Raw genomic sequence first — 23,120 nt, 5'->3', positions numbered from 1 at the left:
TAAAAAGAAACACTTTTATTGCAACTTCTTTTTTCTAAGTTTCATTGTTTACTCACAAAGCAACAAAAATAGTATCTTCTGAGAAATGCTGTGTGTTGTTTATGTACATACACTCTTCATACTAAGTGTTCAAAATGTACCCCACCCTGTGCTAAACAATGTTCTGATCACCTCCTACATCTGAGATTGCACTTCAGCACAGCTGAGAGACCCACAGGCTTCTCTAATTCTTTGTTTCATGTCTTCTCTAGTTGTTGGACGCACCTGGTAGAACATGCCTTTAATTCTTTTCCACTAGAAAAAGTCATTTGGAGCAAAATCAGGAAATTGGGCTGACCAGGCCACTGGTCCTCTTCGTCCAATCCACTGTAGGGGAAATAACTGGTTAATAACTCGTCGAGCTCTATGTGAAAAGTGAGCCATACAGCCGTCCTGCTGAAGCCACATCATTAACCAAAGCGCAAGGGGAACATCATGAAGCAACTGGTGCATGATGTTTCAGAGGAACCGTGCGTTCTACCATTGAAGTTCTCCTCAAAAAAGTATGGTCCTATGACGATATCCAAGGAGGCCATATCATGAATTGAGGCTCCACACATGCTGGTAATCCACTTCACTTAACCAGTGTGGATTAACCCGAGACCAGTATTGGGCATTGTAGATATTCACCTGACTATTACTTTTGAAAGTTGCTTGATCAGTCTAGAATTCTGAGCTCGAAATTACGGTCCGTGTTTAGAAACCAGTTGCAGAAATCAACACGAGTCTGGAAGTCATGTCCCTCAAATTCCTGATGGAGATGAATATGATGTGAATGAAATTTGTTATCTTTCAGAATTCTAAAATTCAAAACACTATATTATGGTGCAATCCTGAGTCATGGGCAAGCCTTCTTGTTGGGGAGAATTAAAGATGTGGTCTATTAGGTGCATCTAACAACTAGAGAAGACATGAACAAAGAATTGGAGAAGCCTGTGGATCTCTCAGCTATGCTGAAGTGCAATCACGGATGTTAGGAGGTGATCAGAACATTGTTTAGCACTGGGTGGCATACATTTTGAACACTTACTATGAAGAGTGTACGCTTTTCTCAGAAGATACCATTTTTGTTGCTTTGTTAGTAAACAATAAAAGTTAGAAAAAAAAAGTTTCATTAAAAGTAATTTCTTTTTAAAAGTAGTTTCCAATTGTACCTTCAATGACCCATGTTCTCATTTGAAATTTCGAAGTTGACCACAGGTACCCCTACTTCCGGTTTGTTACGGGAAATGGTACTACCACCAATTGATTCTTTACATAGGTTTTGGTCATCAAATTTTTTTTTATGAAAAACCAGTATCATATAGTTTTCAAGAAAAAAAAGCTGATACGGGTGGCCTGAAACACCTGATATATACAGTGTGTTTCAGGAGGAATAGTAAATATTTTAGGAGGTGATAGTATAGACCGTTCTGAGTAAAAAAGTTCATATAAACATGTGTCCAACTTCATTGGTAGAGAGATACAGCTGTTAGAATGTAACCCAAGAAGGTGTTAAGCAAAGGCAAATGATTACGTTCAATGCACTTTCGTTTTGTGTGTTGCTATTCCGGTTGCTATGGGCTTATTTATCAATTGTTAATTTTGTTTGGAGGTCAAGTTGTGAAGTTGTGCTTTAGTTTACATAATTGAATTTTTCAACTGTGATTGTAATTTGTTGGCCAATTCTACTGTATCGTTTAAGCATGTTGCATGTATTTACAAATGCTGAGTATGCCCATATGGTATTTGTGTACTGGTTTTGTAATGGAAATGCTGTTGCTGTTTGTAGACAATTTCCTAACATAGTTCCAGATTCAAGAACGTTTACTCGTGTTGTCACTAAACTGTGTGAGACTGTTGCAGTGCTCAGCAGTTTTCTGAATATTTTAGTTTTACAAATAAAAAAAATTGTATTCACATTGACTTGTATACTACAATAAAATACAAATAAATTGAATAATTAAAGGAAGAAAATTTCATCTAAATAAGAGGACTCGGGGAAGGATGCAAGAATACTTGTAGCATTACCACGCTGAATGGCGATACCAATGCGCTGATGTAGATATTGACTGCTTTGAGGGTCCCCAGAAAGCTGCACTAAACTTCTGCTTATGGTGGAGATGAGAACTTTGGCTTCACTATACCATGATCCAAACGTTTCAACCACAAAAGGGACAAAAATATAATTATCTGCAAGATGTTTATATTTATGGTGTTTACTGACAGCGGCACTTTCTGCTGCAGATCCTGGTGTCTTAGAGGTTGAAGACAGATGAGAAGGGGCCAGTGTATCCACACATGTGTAATCCCAAATTAAGGATTTGCCTACATGCCACGGGACTAGAGTCAGACCATCGGGTCTCTTGCCGTCTGAATGGCTGATCCCGGAAGGTTCTAAGATGGATGGAACCCCTGAGGATGTTAATGCTCTTTTAATGATATCATTAAGCAATGAATGATGAGAGAGATGCCCCTTACTCATGACACAACTTAAGGCATGGTGGCCATAAGAATCTACATTATTGCCACAGATACATTTATGAATGTGACAGATTTTGCAACAGAGGCGTAAAGCCACGGAAACTTTAAAGGATCTGGGATCCATAAGGGTACCAATATTTTATCTGAATGTGTAAATGAACAGAATGTGGATGAAGTAGAAGACATTATTCAGTTGGTAGAACATAGTCCTGCAACAAGCACACGCAGAATTTCTGCATGTATTGGTGTTCCACGTACAAGAGTATGGTGGACATTATGTATGCACGGGTTTTATCCTTATCATTTACAGCAGATTTAACATCTTCGAGCAGGATATGAAGGTAGACGATTGTAATTTTGTCATTGGCTACTTGTAAATCTCCAAGTAATCCCATTATTACTCTTCACTGATGAAGCCACTTTCACTCTTATCGGTATCAATAACACTCATAACTCACATCAGTGGTCTGAAGAAAACCCACATGCCATTGTGGAGACACATTTTCAAGAACGCTTCTCTGTAAGTGTGTGGTGTGGTATGATAGATGATCAGTTGCTTGGGCCTGTTGTGTTACCGTATCGTCTTACAGGACCCTGTTATCTAGATTTTCTTCAAAACGAGCTTCCAGCATTATTGGAAGAGGTTCCTTTGACTACAAGGATGGGTATGTTCTTCCAGCATGATGGAGCCCCCTGCACATTCTAGTCAGGTGATACATAATCTAAACCTAACATTCCCTGGAAGATGGATCGGCGAATATGGTCACGTTTCTTGGCCACCAAGGTCCTCGGACGTTACCCCTTTAGATTTTTTCATGTGGGGATGCCTGAAAAAAAAAAGTAAAAGTAAAGTAAAAGTAAACAAAAGAGCCGAATTAATCGTTCGGATTATGAATAATGCTGCCCTCATAAAAGAATGGCAAGACGACCTCAGAAGAGCTACACGTGTTGTCAAGAGAAGTCGAAAGTGCATTGAAGTCGGTGGTGGGATTTATGAAAATTAACTTTGAACATAATCATTTGCCTTTTCTTAACATCCTCCTGGGTTACATTCTAACAGCTGTATGTCTGTACTCAATAAAAATTGGACACATGTTATATGGAATTTTTAAACAGCTGTATCTCTGTACCCAATAAAAATTGAACACATGTTTATATGAACTTTTTTACTCAGAACAATCCACACTACCATCCCCTAAAATATTTACTATTCCTCCTGCGCGCGCGCACACACACACGCACGCACACATACACACACACACACACACACACACAACCGCGTGCGCGTCAAGTGTACAGAGCCTGTAAATCTTGTTTTCTCTGAACAGTGATTGTGCGCGTAATTGGTCCATTAGTGTCTGAGTAAGGTGTTGAGCTCAAAGTAGAATGCGTAAATAGTGTATGTCAGTATTAGCGGAGCTCTAAATTCTATATTTGACTACATACACTGTCGAAATAGTGATTATGTTTGCGACCATTTCACTGCCTATTAGTACAAAGCAGTCTGTTGGGCTAAGTGCTGCCAACGTGTGACCAGCTGCCGTCCTAACTCACTGCTTCCTTGATCGCTGCAAAAGGTGATATTGGCTGGAGAGAAACAGTATTCATGCACTAGTAATAGAAACAGGTTGTAGAAAGAAAATCGATGTACTGAGTGAGAAGATACAAGAACAGTGCAGCCAATTCTTGGAAGTAAATGTCGCCAACCTCCGCAAGCCAAATGTCATTATTCACAACATCCCAGATGACGTAACAATTGAAAATGCCAGCAAAATTATCATGTCACAGAACTCTGAACTCCACTTAAAAGAAGATACCATTCAACCCAAGTACATTTTTAAAAACAAACGAAACAACAAGAACTTTGTAGCAGAGGTCAGCACTGAAACATGGCGATTGCTTGTTGAGCATAAAATAAAAATGTGTTGGCAACTATGCTGCTTCAAGTGTAGTAAATTTAACCACAAAACAGTAGAATGCAAAGGAGACTTAACATGCCCTCTTTGCACTGGTAATCACAAACTAAATGAATGCAAAGCTGAAAGGAACGACTTTAAATGCATAAACTGTATCAACTACAATAAGTACAATAAAATTGAAAATGTGTGCACTCATCAATAGATAAGAATTGCCCGTCATTGCAAATGGTAATAAAAAAGTACAGACAAAACACCGATTACTAGACCCAAAATGACAAATAGACCTAAAGAAATCAAATGTTTGCAGGTCAATTTACAACACTCTAGAGCTGCAATGAGTAACTTGATGTACACTATTAAACAGTACAGTATAGATTTGGTCTTCGCTCAAGAACCATATGTTATAGACAATAAAGTGGCAGGAATATCACAAAATTACAGAATTTTCACTCACGGAAATCATAGGATAAGAGCAGCCATCCTAGTAACAAATGTACACATTGACGCGATACAAGTTAATCAAATATCTGATGAGGACTCATCATACAACTTATTCACGACAATTTAAGGTTGTATGCAGCAAGCATGTATTTTGATATAGAGAGAGATATCAATATAGATTTATCGAAAGTCGATTATATTCTGTCACTTACAAAGGGAATGGTTTGATCATTGGCATGAACTGCAACTCCAGGTTTGAAGTGTGGCATTACATAATCACAAATGCGAGAGGAAAATCAGTTGAGTAATATCTGGCCTATAGTAACGTACATGTACTAAATGAAGAAAGTGGTAACACAACTTTTGAAAACAACAGAGGCAAGAGCAACATTGATCTGACAATAAAAAACGGCCTACTACTTTGAAGACTGAAAGACTGGGAGTGCAGTGGAGAAGAAAGCTGCTCCGACCATCGCTACATCACCTTCACTCTATTTCATCGCACAACTCATAACAGGACAGTTAATTTCCATTGCTCAAAATTTATCATAAAAGAAGTCAAACTTGAAGAGTTCAGCAATGTCCTCACAAGGGAATTCTCCAATATATATCTTCCGACTAACTCGCAGAGAAGTGCTTATATCAAAGAAATAGATGAACAACTTTCTAATGTGGCCAGCACCAAATCAGACATTGAAAAACTTGTGAGAGATTACACAGAAACTATACAACTAACTTGCAAAATGTGTTTCAAAACTATCAAACCAACAGGGAGATATATCCAAAAGAAGACAGTTCCTTGGTGGTCAGATGCATTAACTATCTCACGCAAAAGAACTAATGCACTGAGAAGACGCTATCAGAAAACAAAAAATGACCAGAACCTTAGGAAACAAAGGAAGAATGTGTACATCAAGGAGAAGAGAAAATATGAAAGAGCTATAAAAAATGAAAAATTGAACTCTTGGAAAACATATTGGAGCTTAACCCAGGCCAACAATCTGTGGAATGCAGTGTACCGCTTGTTGTCTGGAAAAATAAAGAAAATTACACAGCTGACAACTCTAAAGAAACCTGATGGTTCCATGACTTCGGATATGACTGAAACTTTAAACTACATGCTAGATCATTTTGTACCGGAAGACAAGGAGTGTGAAGATAGTAATTATCATAGATTAATTTGTGAGGGTACCCGCCAACCAATAGATACTCCGGATGACAGATTTCATACCGCAAGAAATAAAAGCAATCCTCACAAGAATGAATCCAAAGAAAGCACCAGGAGAGGACGGAATAAACAGCTCATTTCTACTTCAAGTCTTCAGACTGTTCCCAAGGTACATGACAACTATCTATAACTCATGCCTTAAAAATAGTCACTTCCCACAAATATGGAAGAAAGCACAACTCATACCTATCACCAAACCTGGAAAAGACACCAGCCCAGATGCATCTAAGTTTCGCCCGATTAGTTTAATCAATACTGGTGGAAAAATCCTGGAAAAACTTCTAATAGACATCATGTGCACTCAAATGGTCTACTGAACCAAAATTAGTTCAGGTTTACGCCAGCTAAGAGCACAGTAGATGCCATGATGGCAGTGAAGGAGTACATACAGCAAAGCCTTGAAGATAAACAGTTTCTGGTCTTAGTTAGTTTGGATGTCCAACGTGCGTTCGACTTATACAACCTTGTAAGGAGCTACTTTAATCAGAGAAGAACGACTTTGTGCGTGAACTACATCAAAGTAGGAAAAGCCGTAACAAAGGGTTGACCACAAGGATCATGCTGTGGGCTAGGAATGTGGAACATGCAGTACAATTCTTTGCTCAACCTGGAATACACCAACCACACCAAAGTCATCGCATTTGCTGACGATCTGTTATTAATGACAAAAGGCAAAACCTTACTGGAAGCAGAAAATTGCGCCAGCGTGGAACTTCAGAAGATCTCAAACTGGGCCAAAAACAGTAAAATAAAATTTAATGAGCAAAAATCTAAAGTACTGTTGATAAGAAAGAACAGACGCAATATTGATAAAAGGACCAAAATATTCTTAAACAACAAACTCCTGGAACAAGTAAAAACAATGAAGTACCTGGGAATTGTATTGGACGAAAAGTTCGACTTCAGCATTCACATCCAACAAGTAGCAGACAGAAGCACAAGACTTATCACACTGTCGAAGTCAGCTAAGCTCGACTGGGGACTGAATCATGGAGCTCTGGGAACGATCTATAAAGGTGGAATTCTGCCTTTATTATCTTACGGTGCTCCAGTATGGAGCAAAAGTCTCCAGAAACAATCGAATTGGACAAAACTAATATGGGTCCAGCGGTTAATAAATCTGAAAATCGCGAAAACATTCAGAACAACATCTACTGAAGCAATCTGCATGGTAACAGGCATGACACCTATTATAATCAAATTACAGGAGATAGCTAAAGCCTACAATGTCCTAAAAGGAAAAGAAAATGTCAACGTGGATACTGCGCTACCACTAAAGGAATGGCCTCATCCAGCAAATTTCAATGGCATAGAGGATGTCGACCCAGCAAATGATTACGCTGTGGAAATATATACTGATGGTAGCAAGTCCAAGGATGGAGTTGGCTCAGGAATCGTGGTGCTACTCAATGGTGAGATATCTCAACAATTACAATACAAGGTTGATGACAAATGCTCGAACAATCAGGCGGAACAACTTGCAATCCTGAAGGCACTAGAAACAGTACCAGAAATGCAACAGAACCTCAATTCTCCTAAAACCTCTAGCTCTATATACTGATAGCAAAATTACACTAGACTCGCTAAAAAATACCAGTAATCACAACAACTTAATTAAAAAACATCAGGCAGGTATTGAGCTATTTGAAAAGCAACAACTGGACGGAGCATTCTCGTGGGTCAAGGCTCACATCAGTATATATGGAAATGAATTAGCAGACCACCTTGCTAAACAAGATGCCAGAAGTGAGGAGCCCGTATCCTTCAACAAGATGCCGAAGACCGAAGTACTGAAGACACTACGAGAAGAGAGCATGAGTTGGGAACGAGAATGGCGAGCTGCAAACAATGGAGCCGTAACAAAGAAGTACTTTCCAAGCATCACAGAGAGACTATTTATGAAAATTCCAATTACATCAGGACTCACGACCATGCTCACAGGACACGGAAGAATGAGGGCCTACTTCTATAGATTCCACATAACACCAGATCCAACTTGCCCCTGTGAAGGAGGAGATTAAACCGTCGACCATCTTCTGCTCGAATGTTCCAAATACAACATGGAAAGGCAAACACTGTGGAGAAACATAATAACCAAGTGAGGAATTTGGCCACCAGATGAAGAGACCTAACAAAAAGATTCTTAAAAGACTTTTGTAAATTTATGAATTCAATTGACTTTAATTCATTTGACTTTAATTCAATTGACTTCACAAACAATTAAAGTAGAATAGAACACAGAGTAGTAATAAGCATATATCTGTACATAGTGTAAATACATAAATGTAGATTAGGTAAGACAGAATAGGATTTATTAAGAATAAAAAGCCAAATTGTACAAAGTACATCATTACTGAACTCAGGGATTCCATACAAATAGAGGCTTATATTGTAATTAGTCAACAATCAGGTATATGTAGCTCATCAGTCATCAACTTAACACAACTGGAATTCAACTTAATATGTATCCCAGGCAATATAGATGTAAACCAGAACATGTAGTATTACAAATTGTAATGGAACATGTTGTTTGATTACGTTTCTTAAAAAAAAAAAAAAAAAAAAAAAAAAAAAAAAAAAAAAAAAAAAACTGTACAAACAACCAGGCTGAACAAATTGCAGTCTTAAAGGTACTAGAAACGCTCCAAGGAATCCAAGACTGATCAGACGAAGAGAAGCTTGTTGCCATATACTCTGATGGCTAGATAACATTACCTACTGAGTAACAAATCCAGACGGAGCAGAATAATTGAGAGAATAAAAACAAAAATTATAGAATTAATACAATCCAAGTGGATAATACACTTCGGTTGAGTCAAAGGGCATTCCAGTATAAAGGGCAACGAACTAGCAGACAGATTGGCGAAAACAGCGGCATTAGAGGATAGTGAAGTCGTCTACAACAAAACACCAAGAGAAGTTATTCTGACACGAGAGAAGGAGAGGGGGGCTCGACATGTGGCAGCAACAATGGTCCAATTCGACGAAAGGAAGGATAAGCAAACCCTTTTTCCCCTCAGTCAAGAGGAGGTTGAGCCTAAAGGTACCCATTTCCCTGGAATTCACAGCAATGACAACAGGACACGGGAACTGAGGGGATATCTCCACAGATTTAGAATAATAGAGTCTCCCATATGCCCATGCGGACAGCAGAAACAGTCAATCACGTAATATTTGATTGTAGCATAGTGACCAGACAAAGGAACAACATGCTAAGAAAAATCCAAGAAGCAGGAGGCACGTGGCCAACAACGTGCGAAGCACTGGCCTCCAACTACCTCCAAATATTTTCGACCTTCGTCCGCGGTATAGACTTCACAATTCTGTGAAACATCAAGCTTAAAGTGACAGTGAAATTGCAAAACTTGTAAATAGACTAGTGAAAGTGAAAGTGAAATTACAAAACTTGTAAATAGGTTAGTGAAAGTGACAGTGAAATTGCAAAACTTGTAAATAGGTTAAACTTGACATGCTACAAATTATAAATTAAATCAAGCTAGAAGTGACAGTGACAGTAGCGAATTCTATACTACAAGCTATAAACAAAAAGTGACACCAAATAAGAATGATCTAGGACAGAAAACTTAAAACAATTTGTAAATTTGGAATAGGCTTCATGCATGTAGTATTACATTCGTAATGGGGCATGCAGTTATACAGCAACTCATGAAAAAAAAAACACACACACACAATTGCACGCACGCACGCACACACACACACACACACACACACACACAGAATGTTTAATGAATTATATGCCCCATTACGAATGTAATACTGCATGCATGAAGCCTATTCCAAATTTACAAACCCCCTGGTGGAGGGGAAGAGAAGGCCTGATGGCCTTATCTCTACCAGGTTAAATAAATAAATAAATAAATAAATGTACTTTCAAACTTTATCTCACATTCACTTTATTATGACATTTTGCAATTTTTGTAATTGTTATTTTTACTCATTTGAATTTCTTTCACTGTATTCAATTTTACCACTTCCACTGATGTACATTGTCAAAAAATGTTTTAGTAAACCACGAGAAACATTAAAATCTGTTGTTTCCTCCTCTGGCAGTGATGTGCTCTTGGAGGCGTTGAGGTACACCACCAGTGGCGAAAATGTGACTCACGAGCACATTGTGGCTCGCAATGAAACTATGCATTCTCTTGCTTCCTACTTCCCCCAACCCCACCCTCTCACTCACTGGAGTCAAACTCCATTTGTATTTGTCTCTGACCTACGAGTAGCGTATCGTCGCAATGTCTCTCTCGAAACCACGTACCTCTACAAAAACGAAAGTTTCAAGTAGGATGGGAGGACGCATTTTTTTGCTGCCAGTATGATGAGAATTTTAAATGAATGATTTGTTCACAAGTATTACGAGGAAACGGTTGTATAACATAAAACGGCTTTAAACATTAAAAGTTAAGTGTTGTTGTTATTATTATTATTATTATTATTATTATTATTATTATTATTGTTATTATTATTATCATCATCTCCGTATATCGATCCTTTTTCAGAAGATGTACGAAGAATGTGGTTAGATTTTCAATTTAAACTCACAGATTTAAATGTGATGTTAAATGAAAGCTAGATGTAAAGACTGGACAAATGTTGAAGTTTTCAAATCATTGCCAAAAATTAAATATCTGTTGAAGCCATGTTCGCTACAACTTTTGTGAAAAATTATTTTCAACAATGAAAATAGTAAAAACCAAATTTGGATCACAACTGACAAGCAAACACCTTTGTGATCAACTACGACTGGCAGTAAGTGACATAATTCCTGATTTTGAAACTCTGTCACAGAGACATTCTGAAGACAATTATTTTTAGGTTGTAAAAATGTGTTCTATGTTTTCTTATTCATTTCTTTCTTCGTTACACGTACTACACATTAGTTTGTAATCTAGTACTGTATAAAATTATATTTAAGTGCTTGACATAAGGAAAATGAAAATCCGTTAATAAGTCAGACAGTTGCTTCACTTCCCCTTCGGGTGTCTGCCTCCCTCCATAGGTGCTGTGCACGTTGCAGGTTACACAGTGGCTCGGCGCACAATCACATTTTCGCCACGGCTGAGGTACACTGACCACTAGGTTCCTAATTGCTTCTTGAGGAAGATTGTTCCATTCTACCACCAGTTGTGCCGTCAATTCAGCCAGGATCTCGATATTCTGAGATCGAAGTCTTCTCCCAATCATAGCCTACACGTGCTCAATGGCATTTAAGTCAGGGCTCCTTGCTGTCCAGTCCAGAGTTTGAATCCCGACTTCTTGTAAGTAACGTGTGATGATACAGGTGATGTGCGGACGAGCATTGTCTTGCATTGAAATGAAATGGTCACCTGTAAATTGTGCAAATGATACAACATGATCCCCAGGACTTCTTCTACATAGCAATGTGCAGTGAGGGAACCGCTATCAAGTATCACAAGCTCAGTACAGGGTTCAATGTTTATACCCCCCCCCCCCCACACCATCACAGAGCCTCCCCCAAATGGGAGTGAATTATGGGCGAGAATCGCTCTCCAGGCCTCCTCCACACTCTTTCTTGCCCATCTGGAGACCTCAGACAGAAGTGGCTCTCACCTGTAAAAAGCACCATGCTCCATTCCTTGAATGGTCCACTTTCAATATAGCATCGTGAACTCGAGTCGTCTTCTCCGATGCTGCCCTATTAATAGTGGGCCTTGATTAAGATTAGCCTCCTGGAGTCTTTGCCTCACAGTTCTCTCAGTCACATGGACATTTCTTGTGGCGTCTAGATGATTTCTTGCCTGAACCACTGTTGTTCTTCGGTCTCTCAAGATTTGAAAGACAAGAAATTGCTCGTCCCTGGCGTTAGTAATCCGTCGACGTCCAGATCCAGGCCTCCTTTCGCATGTTCCACGTTCACAATAACATTCCACAGCCTGCTGGACACTTCCATAAGATGCTCCTACAGTACAAGCTGCATACCAAAGGCTCCAACCGTCTTCAACTAAGTTGATTACGTGTACAATATTTTCTCTACTTAGAGGTATTTTGACTCAATAAGGATTGAACAGAAACTGAATAAAATGGCACGGAACTCCCCTGAATTTACAAGGAACATTTTATCAGATGTTTACAGTAACTTTAAAGCTTTATTAGGGGTGAGGAACCATGTTAAAAGGGAGCATCATAAAACCATAAAAGTTCATGGAAGAGAAAATTATCTCTAATAGTCGATTAATTCGGACCACATTCACCACACACTTACCAGAGAGTGATGAAAACATTTCTTTTTAAAGAGAAACATCATAAAATTAATAATCCCTTAAAATTTTAACGAAAACAAAATTTTTCAAAGTAATCTACTTTTTATATATGCTTTTATTCTTCAAGTTGAGCCACAGATGTTGGGTGTAAGTAGTTCCACTTAAAAAAAAAAATTGAATGCAGACACATAACTTGTATAAAAAGAGCAATGTTATTAAAAAGAAAATAAAGTTCCCAACTCACCAGGAATTGAACCTGGGTCCCGACATCGTAAGTCAAACATGTTACTGACTGCTACACCTGGGGGAACGCTACAGAGATGGCATGAAGAGAGTCTTACAGCTACCTGACTTGAACTCAAAGGAGACAGCACACATACAAATTTACTGGTGTGAATCACTCTTCAATACATACTCCAAAGCTTACTGTTAAAATTGATAATTGTGTTAAATGTTTGATATATTATATTTTCAAACACAGTATGATATGCCTAGTAAATAAAAAGGTTCGTTCTACAGTAAAAAGCAGAAATTGTATTATTCATATTTGTGCAATTGTCTGGTGACTAGCACGAATAATCGAGAGCTTACTGTAGTTAAATTTGTCCTTTGTGGTCTGATGGTTAGCATTCTTGTAAGTTCACAGTTTTTTAATCCTGCCATGGAATTTTAATGAACAATGCAAATTTTTAGACTGACTTTAAATGAGCGATGCGAATTCTTAGACTGACTTTCTTCAAAAGGGAAGTGAAATGAAAGGTCCTGAGTTGTAGATTTACAGAAGTTAAGAAAAAGGCATATTTATTCATCAACTCTTGTCTCGCCAAGTTTTTTTGCTTTTGAGACACATCTCTGCAGTTAAATATCTTCACTGTGACTGCAGATGTCTCTGCAGAACAGTATTTTATGAGTTCTCAAAAGTCTCTGGTAGGAAAAGAAATGGAAAAAATGAGTTGATGTAAGCCTTTAAAGACTGCAGAGTTTAAGAGACCTACAAAGTAGACGAGCATCATTAATGATTTAGATTTTAGAATGCCACTTAACATTCAAAAAATACATGCATTATTAATTTGTGACTATAGTGTAGCATTAAAATGCTCATCATACAAGATAGAATCAATCCCCCATTTCTCGCATTACTTCCGAAAACGTTTTGAAAAAATTCGTCTGACTTCAGTAGTTTAATAAATACTGTACTGATTAAACAAATGTGTTAATGTTCACTGGTGCATTATCTCTAGAATGACTCAGCATGTAACATAATTATAAGTAAATGGAAGCATGACCGAAGTTCAATAAATTATTAGGCGTGTGTTAAAGAAGTTATGCAGATCCCATTAAACTGAATAAAATTATAAGAGAACATTTTTAATTTTAGTTGAAATCTTTTGTCATACTTAGAATTTTCATAATTTGTGCTGTTTTTTTTTCCTGTCATTTTTTGTGGTGGTACATTTGTAGAAACAACAATGAAACTTTGTAATTGTTAAAGGTATACATTTTTACAAGTTGTTAACTACTAGACAGTAATCAAGAAGAGTACTTTTGAAATCTAAATGTCTGGACACATACAATATTTTTTGTGGGAAAGGGGTTTAAGAGTGCTTAAACATGAATTTATCATTAATTTTTCTGATACTACTGTTGCTGAGATCTTTTGAAAGTATGTTTCTGATCACTGTTGTTTATGGCAGCATGTTGTTGTTGTTATCTAATGCCGGGCTTTGGCAACAAAGCCATTAGCATTCTTGCTCTCCAATATTTCTCTGTGGTGGATCCATCAGGTAGAACTTCACAGGTTAATTAGCATAAGTGTAACCGTTTTTTAAGTGGGCACCAATTTTTTTGTTTGTAATGGTGGTTACATCACCCACTCACGTAAACCCCCATTATGACTGGAGGGCCACACCTGTCGTTGGTTAATGGGTCCATCGGACCTGGCCGGGAGGAGTTTTAGAGTCCACCGACCTTTCTCACAAGCACCACTTGTGGAACATTTCTACGCTGTGGCAGGCCAGCGTAAGAGATGAAATAGCATTTCCTCTATTTCTGATGGTGTGGTTATACCGCCATTACTCGGTCCCCAGAGCCTCATTTGCAAAAACAGGTTGCACCACGAGCAGGTTGAGGTTGGGTTTTGGATAGGAGAGGTTATGGAATGCACTCCACTATCCCTTGCATCCTAACATGGCAACATTATGTGTCTTCAAAATGTGACAAAGTGGTGCCGTCAATTTTTGGAAGGCAGGATTGATGTTTGTTACTAACAAAGGAATGGTAGGCTATTTATGATTTCTATTGAAACATGAATTCTCCTGGATCAGCGTGTGACAGTGAGAATATTGCATGAAACGATTGCAGTAGTATTAAAGACAGTTCATAAAATTGTGACAAGGAACAAAGACTACAGAAAACTGTGTGCGTGCTGGGTATACAATGTGGATGGACAAAAACAAGAAACATTGAATGTGTTCTAGACTCAAGTTTTTCATCTGCTACTCAGAGGGAAGAAAGTATTTCTGAACTCCATTGTGACGGTGATGAAACCTGCGTTTTCACCACACTTGAATCATTGTAATAGTGCCACATGCATTCCACCACAGCAAAAGAATTTAAAACTTCAATTTCAACGAAAAAATTAATGGATTTTGTTTTCTAGAACAGACAAAGCTTTCTCTTTGTTGTTTTTATGCCTCATGACACAACAGTAATTAATGGAAAGGCATACTGCAAGACCTTGAGATGACTTCAACGAGTCATTTAAAATGAGGAGGGGAATTTGACACATGGTGTCTGTCTACTCCACAATAATGTAGGCTATAATTGCACAGAGCATGCCTCATCACTGCTCTACTTGAAAGTTTCAAATAAGAGGTTCTGGATCATATATCAGACCTTGCACTCGACGATTTTCACTTCTTTCTTCACCTAAAGAGACAGCTAGCAGGCAACGAGTTTGTTTGAAATGATGATGAAATAAAAAAAGAGGTCATAATGTAGTTCTGACAGTTGGCGGCAGACTTCTGTGACTCAGGAATACAGAAGCTGATTTTCAGTCTTGATAAGTGTTTGAACATTGGCAGTGACTATATAGAAAAGTAGTGGTATGTATTAGTAAGTCATTTTCAACACAAGTTTTGTTAAATATTTCATTAAACTTTGCAGGCTATTGTGTCTATCTTTATTTTCTGACGGGCACGTTGTCATCTTAGAATACAAACCCATCGCTTATATATTGCCTTTAGGGCTGAACAATGGACTGGAGAATCCTGTCCCGATACTGGGCAGCTCTCAAAGTAACCTCGACGACAACGAGCGGTGTCCAACATCCGTATATGATGCCTGCCCAAAACATCCCTGAACCATCTTCCTGCTGAATCTAATGGAGAGTATGCCTGAGTCGTGAATTGGTACCTGGTTCTCTCCACACTCTTCTACGACGATTGTCAGGTGTCAGACAAATCTTGCACTCGTTGGTAAAGAAGACCTTATACCATTGATCCAAGTCCCATTGTATGTGTTCTCTTGCCCATCTGTTCCTGAAGCCATGGTGTTGAGGTTGTAGTGGTGTTCGTGTAGGACATCTGGAGGCTGAATTGTCTGTGTGAAGTCTGTTTCTTACAGTTTGGATCGACAGAGCCATCCCAGTTGCCTCCAGGAAGGCATTGTGCAATTCTGTGGCATTGTTCTCTCTGTTCCTACAAGCCTTAATTCGTAGGTATCGGTCTTCAGCTGCTGTTGTTGACTGAGGGCGACCACTGCGAGGCATGTCTTAGACATTTTGAGTAACACGATATCTTTGACATGTTCTAATGATGTCGCTGTAGTGTACACCAACTTCCCGCACCGACAACCCTTTCTGTCACAAAGTAATGATGTTCGCATGAGTAAACGAGCTGATGATCCTTCTAGGCATGTTGACAAACTGAACAGAGCACAGTTTAATGCAGTTCAGGATTCCAGACACAGTGCACTCTACTGACATATCGAAGCCAGAAGCTTTAGTTCTGCTTTCAATGGACAGGTGGCAATCTACTATGGCAATATCATTGTCTGCTGATCAAGGAAACATAAACATAAATATTAACATAAACAAAAAACACGCAAGATACAAGGGTTGTGCAAAACTTTTGGTGTAGTTTACACCAAACTTTCAGCATCATTTTTTGGTTGCAAGAGAAATTTCCATAACCTTTCTACTGGTACTTCATCCTTGATATAATGGAGGACTAAAACTATTTTATTTTAATTTAATTTAATTGTGATTTTGTTGCAGTGTCCATTGTTTTGCTGGCCATTATTGCAACATAACGAGCTTCTTTAAGTTCCTTTGATAATTTTATTCTTCATGGATAACTGCTAACATGCTATCCAATAATTCATTTTGAATTGTTTTTGTAGTTCCTTTGAATTGTGATGATCCCTATAAATGATCTTCGAAAGTTTAATCTAAATGTGGAGTAAAATCAGTCAAGCCAAAAATTTCCGATGGTTTGTTGAATCATCAGATTCGGCAAGTCCTCGCATCGCTGATTCAAATGTGCCACAGAATTTCACTTAGTTAATTATTTCAGATAGAACATATCTTTTCTTAGAGACACTTTCATCTTGTTTCTGAATGTTAGTCCAATATGCAGAATTAAGCTGTCTTTGAATATTTTAACATCTCTAGCATCTAGCAGTGACAAATCTGTTTGACTGTTGAAATGAGTTTTCGAATTTTCATGCTTTTCTATTTTTTTAAGTCAAATGAACTATAAAAAATCCTTCACTTCGGTCTTCGTCCATGTATTTTCTCCTCTAAACAGAAGACACGGAAAAAAAAAAAAGAGCGTTTTCATGAGTGCAGCAAAAAACCTATCGTTTTCATTACACATTTCAGTATTAAAATTACTAGTAATAGGCCTATGAAATTTCAATATTTAAATTTGGTGTAGGACGTTCTAATTCCTTAAGTTAATGTGCAATTTCTCTTTCAATTTTGAAAAGGATTGGTCGATCAGTTTCACTTCATTTATTTTTAATATAAAATATTTTCTTAAAAACACTGACTAAACACATCACACCACCTACAATAGGCCTACTATAACACAATCTTTTTGACGCTGGAACTGTAATGAGTAATGACATACAGTAAGTCTAGAAGCCTATATGTTCTCCTAACTCAGGTCATAAAGAGATGGGGATGTTGACGGTTCTTTTTGTATATTCAGAGAGCTGCTTTAGTTGCAGCTTTAATGCAATCTTACTGCACAGTGAAGGAAACCTGTTTCCTGCTGCCAACTATCCTACGTTGAGCTTCGGAACTGCCGATCACAGATCTGAAAAGTACACTACAGATAAAATTCTCGAACAGTTCAAGGCCCTTACAGACAGTAAAATCTCGATTCGAAGGAGAATGAATTGTAAATACAAATGAAACAATGCACTAGATTACATTAAAGCACGTTTTACATTTAAAATTTTACATTGTAAAATTGTAAATGGTGGTTCTACAGCTCTGCAGTTCTTATTGTAGAGCCGCCCCTGTTGTGCAGGCATGTATGCTCATGTTTTCGAGATGACGTAGGGGTATTTCTAGTGAGAGGTTTATTCAGAAATATATTGTGTTCTTAAAGGCATATTGTGCTCATAGAAAAGCCTTAATATGAAAATGGTGATTTTTTTTTTTAAATGTGCATTACCTTTGGGATGACCTTCATCGGTAACAAGTAATACATAGTGTACAAGTATTACAAATACCTTGGGGTTTTGTTCATGCATGCAACTTCTATGAAGAGAGATGGTTTAATTTTAATTTTTTATTTCAGCAGTGGAAGGAAATCCAAACTGAACCTCTTTTTATTGCTTTATATAAATTCCGTTTATTTATTATTAATTCATTTGCATGTTTATTTGCACTTTTATGATTGTTATAAACTATCTCCTTTTATGAGACGATGGGTAGTATTAATAAAAAAGAGATATGTCGCGAAAAATATGAAACACACATAGTCATGATTTGCAACTGCTGTATTTGGGATTAATATTAATTTCCCCTCTTCGTTGAGCTGTGCCTTTGTAATTTGGAGATGTTGCATATCTTGTCTTTGTTTACAGACGGCTGACAGTGAGTACAAATCCAGAAACAAAATTTGGGCCATCTGTATTTTCCAAGTTTCAGTTATAACATACTGTGCATGCTCGGTGCTTGCTTCTTTTGTAAGACGATGGGTAGTATTAATAAAAAAGATATGTGTCTTGCGAGATACAGCTTGTGAAAAATATGAGCTGCACATAGTCATGAGTTGCAACTGCTGTGTTTTGGGATTAATATTAATTTCTCCTCTTTGTTGAGCCATGCCTTTGTGAGCAATGAGCATGCACAGTATGTTATAACTGGGAAATTTATGTGGTCCAAATTTTGTTTCTGAGTATGTACATAAATGAATATCCCCTCAAGTTTGAGGAAATGATCATTTTCAAATTTGTTTCGTGGAAAGTGGAAAAGTCTCAAATGTTACAGTAGCATTTTACACAAATCAGAATTACCCAAATCGAAGAAGAGAAAAACTATGGTACTGCCATGGTGAGAATAAGAGAAGATCTGAAAGGGGAATTCGATCTGTTGAGTAATAGAATACATTTAATAATCCTGTAATAATGGTAATGATAATAAATAATATTCGTTGAGTAACATAGTAATACGAGTCTGCTGCTATGATTTAATGGATAGCTGCACACTTCTTAACTAAGTGATTCGTGGTTCAATTCCCAGCATGGGTTGGTATTTCTTCCATTCATTGAGACTGGATGTTTGTCCCTTACTGAATGTTTGTCCTTATCTTGTACTTGTCTTGTAACGTCTCCACAGTTGTCCTTCAATATGCTGACCACATTATCAAGGAGGACCAGATTGTGAAAGTCTAGTTTTGGTTCCAAGATCCCCATGCCCTACATTGGATTTTAAGTTGGTAAAAAGGATGTTGTTCCGTGACATAGTGTCGTGACCAAAGGCATCATGCCTAGGACTAGTATTACAGAATGAGCATTGATTTGAGTCCTTATGGTGGAAAAAATTTTCTCATGAAATTTCGGCCAGTGCATCTCAGAAATTGCCAAGTGTCATCCTGTGTATGTTTTGTCACATTTTGCAGAAACATAGAGGGCACAGTGACTGAAGGCATGAGACTAATCTTATTTTTGACTGGATTTTTGGAAAATGTTACTTTCACTTGACCGAAACATTGTTTAATTATGATGCTTTACTTTGTGATGCTTATGTTCTAAGCTCTTTGTTTCGCAGTAGTGTGATTGTAGTAAGGAGATATGAGCCAAGGTGCACTTCCATATCCCGCATCCCCAGGAAGCAATGTGTAGCAATTATTGTCGGTCATAATTCTGTAGACACCATATTCTAGAATTTTGGATCGATTCAGGCCAATTTGCATCAACACTGGCAAGCATATCGATTGCAATGTACATAGCATGAACTTTAAAGGTGGCGTACTCTTTTTCTATCGATATATTCGTCACATGCACATGTGTTCTTTTTTTTTATTAGCACATGCGTGAAGTCCACTGCCCCAATGGTATCAGGGAATGTGTAGTGTTCTTGTCATTCCGTTTTACTCCCATGAAATGCAGCAGTAATCGTAGGGAATTGGATCCAGTCAGATGTTTTTTCTTTAATTGCAGTCAGTACATACCAAAATTCTTTGACACTGTACTCGGAAATATATCTACCGATTATCATTTGCAATATTATAATGAAACTCAGGGTATCCTGTTTGTCACAAAAACTTTTCATTCTTTTATCTCTACTGAGGGCTCCATCTCTGATTTCTGTTTCGTTGAGAAAGTATCAATTAAGCCACTCTACATGTTGTTTTCTAAATAAATACAGCTCCTTACAGGTTTGTAAGTTAAAGTCCCTATGTCTTTTATAAATATTTAATCTTTGTTGAGAAAACAAATCCCATTACCATATTATTCTCTTGTGTTGAGCCACATACTGATGTGACTTATGAAATCATAAGCTGTGACTTGTAAATGGGAGTCATTCCTCTGTTTTATTAATCCCAACACAGAAGCTGCACCTCAGCATGAGAGCGGCTGGGATGCTGATAAACTTCAAGGTTGCATCAAGCTGGAGGGGAATGACTTTATTAATATGGAATGTAGATGTGGTTCAGAAAGTCAATTTTTAGACATGGCTCGCTTTTATTAATACCATCCAATGATTGGCTCACTTTTATTAATACCACCCAATGATTGACTCACTTTTTTTAATAACACCCAATGATTGGCTCACTTGTTAATACCACCGAATGATTATTATAAACTATCTCCTTTTATGAAACAGGAAATTTAGTATTTTGACGTATGTTTGTAATATGTTGTAGTTATGTATATTTGTGATGTGATTTTTCTGATTACCTGTTTATTGTTCTGAAAACTTTTCTTCTATTATATTTTGTATAATAGTTCAAAATAATGTGTTCTTGCAGAGTTTTAGAAGAAACACGTTCGTCTATAGTTGAAGAGGCTGCTACAACACCCCAAAGACTAACGCCTGCAAAATTTTCCACAGCACATATTAAAGGTAATGGAGAGATTTCAGAACTATTAATGTATAGAAATCTGGTTCCTTGCTTTTACAATGACTATCATGTATCACTCATGAAAGATTAGATAAATAGCCAGTTTTAAAAATCTTTCATCATGCTTAAAAATTATAATACTTTGGGGGCCTTCACTGACCCACATTAAAATTTAACTTTGCTACTCCTCATATTTGCCTGTCATCCTTTGTGTGGGGCAAAGAATTTCTCATCATATATGCCCTACTTCAGAAGTGGAATTCTTCAAAATGCTGATATGGCAGAATTCAGAAAGAACTTACACTGTTTGTGAAGTCACTGGAAATCAACCAGACTGACCAGGTTTGAAATATTGAATTTATTTCATTGAGTTGGACTCTATATGATTTGTAATCTTTCTTTCTCTATTTTGTCATGCCTTTTTGCTGATATCAGCTGTTAAATTCTTAGTTATGATGTGAATTATAAAATTCCTTGGAATACCAGTAATTCTCTTGTGGTTTACAGTCACGTCCTCTGAGATACTGAGTGCACAGAGTGACTCTGAGGCAGGTTTTATCCGACAGCTTCATTTTGTTCTGTCCTTCTCATTGCAGCATTACTCTCTATTTTTTACGTTAGAATATTATAACTGTTGCACAACCTCTGCATTTCAGTCTTACTTCGACAAAGAATTACTGAATTACAGCATTTACAAGATATAAGATACATTGTGCTGTTAGAGGAATAAAATTTTGTACACTGATAATAAAATTCAGATTACAACAAGATACAGTAATTCATCTGTATCTGTGGGAAATATGTTCCAAAAGTACCGCAGATACATGAAACCACGGATAATAGCAAACTCCAGTGGGACAGCCAGAATTTGGATCTCAGAGGGGAGGTTAAATAAAAAATATACTGAATATAATACATACGGTAACAAAACTTTAATGTGTCATTATTTATAATTACGGATTGAATGAAACAGTACACCTCATTGGACTAAATAGGTCCCCAATTATAGAAAATAGAAATACATTTGCTGCCGAGTCCATATGGACACAAATGCAGCATATGCTTTTTCGGCAACAATGCAGTTATGCATAAAAAAAGTTCAATTTATATTTCACAACATATATCGCTTATCGCGCTGAAGTGTAAACATGAGATGTAAATTTTTCTCACTGTAATTCATTTTGTCACATTTTAATGTAGGCATGTTCAGAATTCATCATGCTTGATTTTGACATTGCTTTACAGCATACCCTGCTTTAGCCTATCTCGAGACAAAGAATGTCTTTGTTTAGTCTTAGTGGTAGTCAGGGGCGGCTCGTCCATAAGAGCTGCGGAGCTGCAGCACTTTCTGCTTTGACAGGAAAATAAAAATAATATTTATTTTAATTTTTAGAAGAATTGTTACAGCTTTTATTGGTAAATTGCTTTATATTTCATCTGGCCGGGAATATGTATTATTATCTTATGCATAATCTTTTTGCGCGTCAACTGTATTGGAATTGACACTGCATTCAAAGTCGTCCTGGGATCTGCAGGGTGGTCAGCTCATAGAGAGTGTGTCTTGCATGGTCAGGGGGCAGAGAGGTGAAGGGAGAGCCAGGCCACAAGGGATCTTTCCTCCCCTCCCACACCGCTATTGTAATGCTGCGTAAAATGGATTCTCTATTCCCTTGAAACTTAATGACAAAATTTTTATTTTCTTTTCACATATTTATTGTTATAGAATCTTATCGAATTAACGAAATTAATATTCTCTTTTGACTTATTATTACGTATATATCCAGCCTCCAGCAGAACCTAATATTTGCCTTAACTTAAAATGATTGCACGAGTAGAATCCTTTTGATATAGCACGTAAAATACGAAAGAGACTTCTTTTCCAGTTTTAGAAAATTGTTGACCATCAGTATATCTGAGTGTTGCTTTGGTGTGACGTCTTAATACCGTAACTTAACCAGTGCAAATTTGCAAGCATGAGTGTGTGTGAATTACAGAATATTAATTTTATTTTTCTCAATTTTCCTTGCGCAGAATATTGATGTAATGAAGTGAAATTAAAGGATCGTCCGTTACCTGACTTAAATCTTACTTAAGCTTCATCCAGCCAAAATAGTGCATATATGTAAGGAAGTATAACAATGAAATTTACGCTAAGCATTTGTGGTTACATGGATGTGAACAAAAAAATCTGTATTTTGTTTTCCTT

The 23,120-nt window shown here is 37.4% G+C and overlaps 1 protein-coding gene across 7 annotated transcripts in view; it reads left to right on the top strand.

The window, feature by feature from the left end:
• Positions 1-23,120, top strand: part of LOC138704946 (protein transport protein Sec16A-like) — a 572,743-nt gene that overhangs the window by 138,704 nt on the left and 410,919 nt on the right. For all 7 annotated transcript variants that reach the window (XR_011333490.1, XR_011333489.1, XM_069833405.1 and 4 more), the window contains one exon: positions 20,822-20,916. Coding sequence is in view for 5 of the 7 variants with exons in the window: in XM_069833405.1 (XP_069689506.1) it covers positions 20,822-20,916 (95 nt within the window). In the remaining 2 variants the exon portion in view is untranslated. The remainder of the gene's footprint in view (positions 1-20,821; positions 20,917-23,120) is intronic.

Source organism: Periplaneta americana, chromosome 8, assembly GCF_040183065.1.
Source record: "Periplaneta americana isolate PAMFEO1 chromosome 8, P.americana_PAMFEO1_priV1, whole genome shotgun sequence".
NCBI classification, from domain to species: Eukaryota; Metazoa; Arthropoda; class Insecta; order Blattodea; family Blattidae; genus Periplaneta; species Periplaneta americana.
The sequence above is the reverse complement of the archived record's forward strand: the minus strand, read 5'-3'. Positions and strand labels throughout refer to the sequence as shown.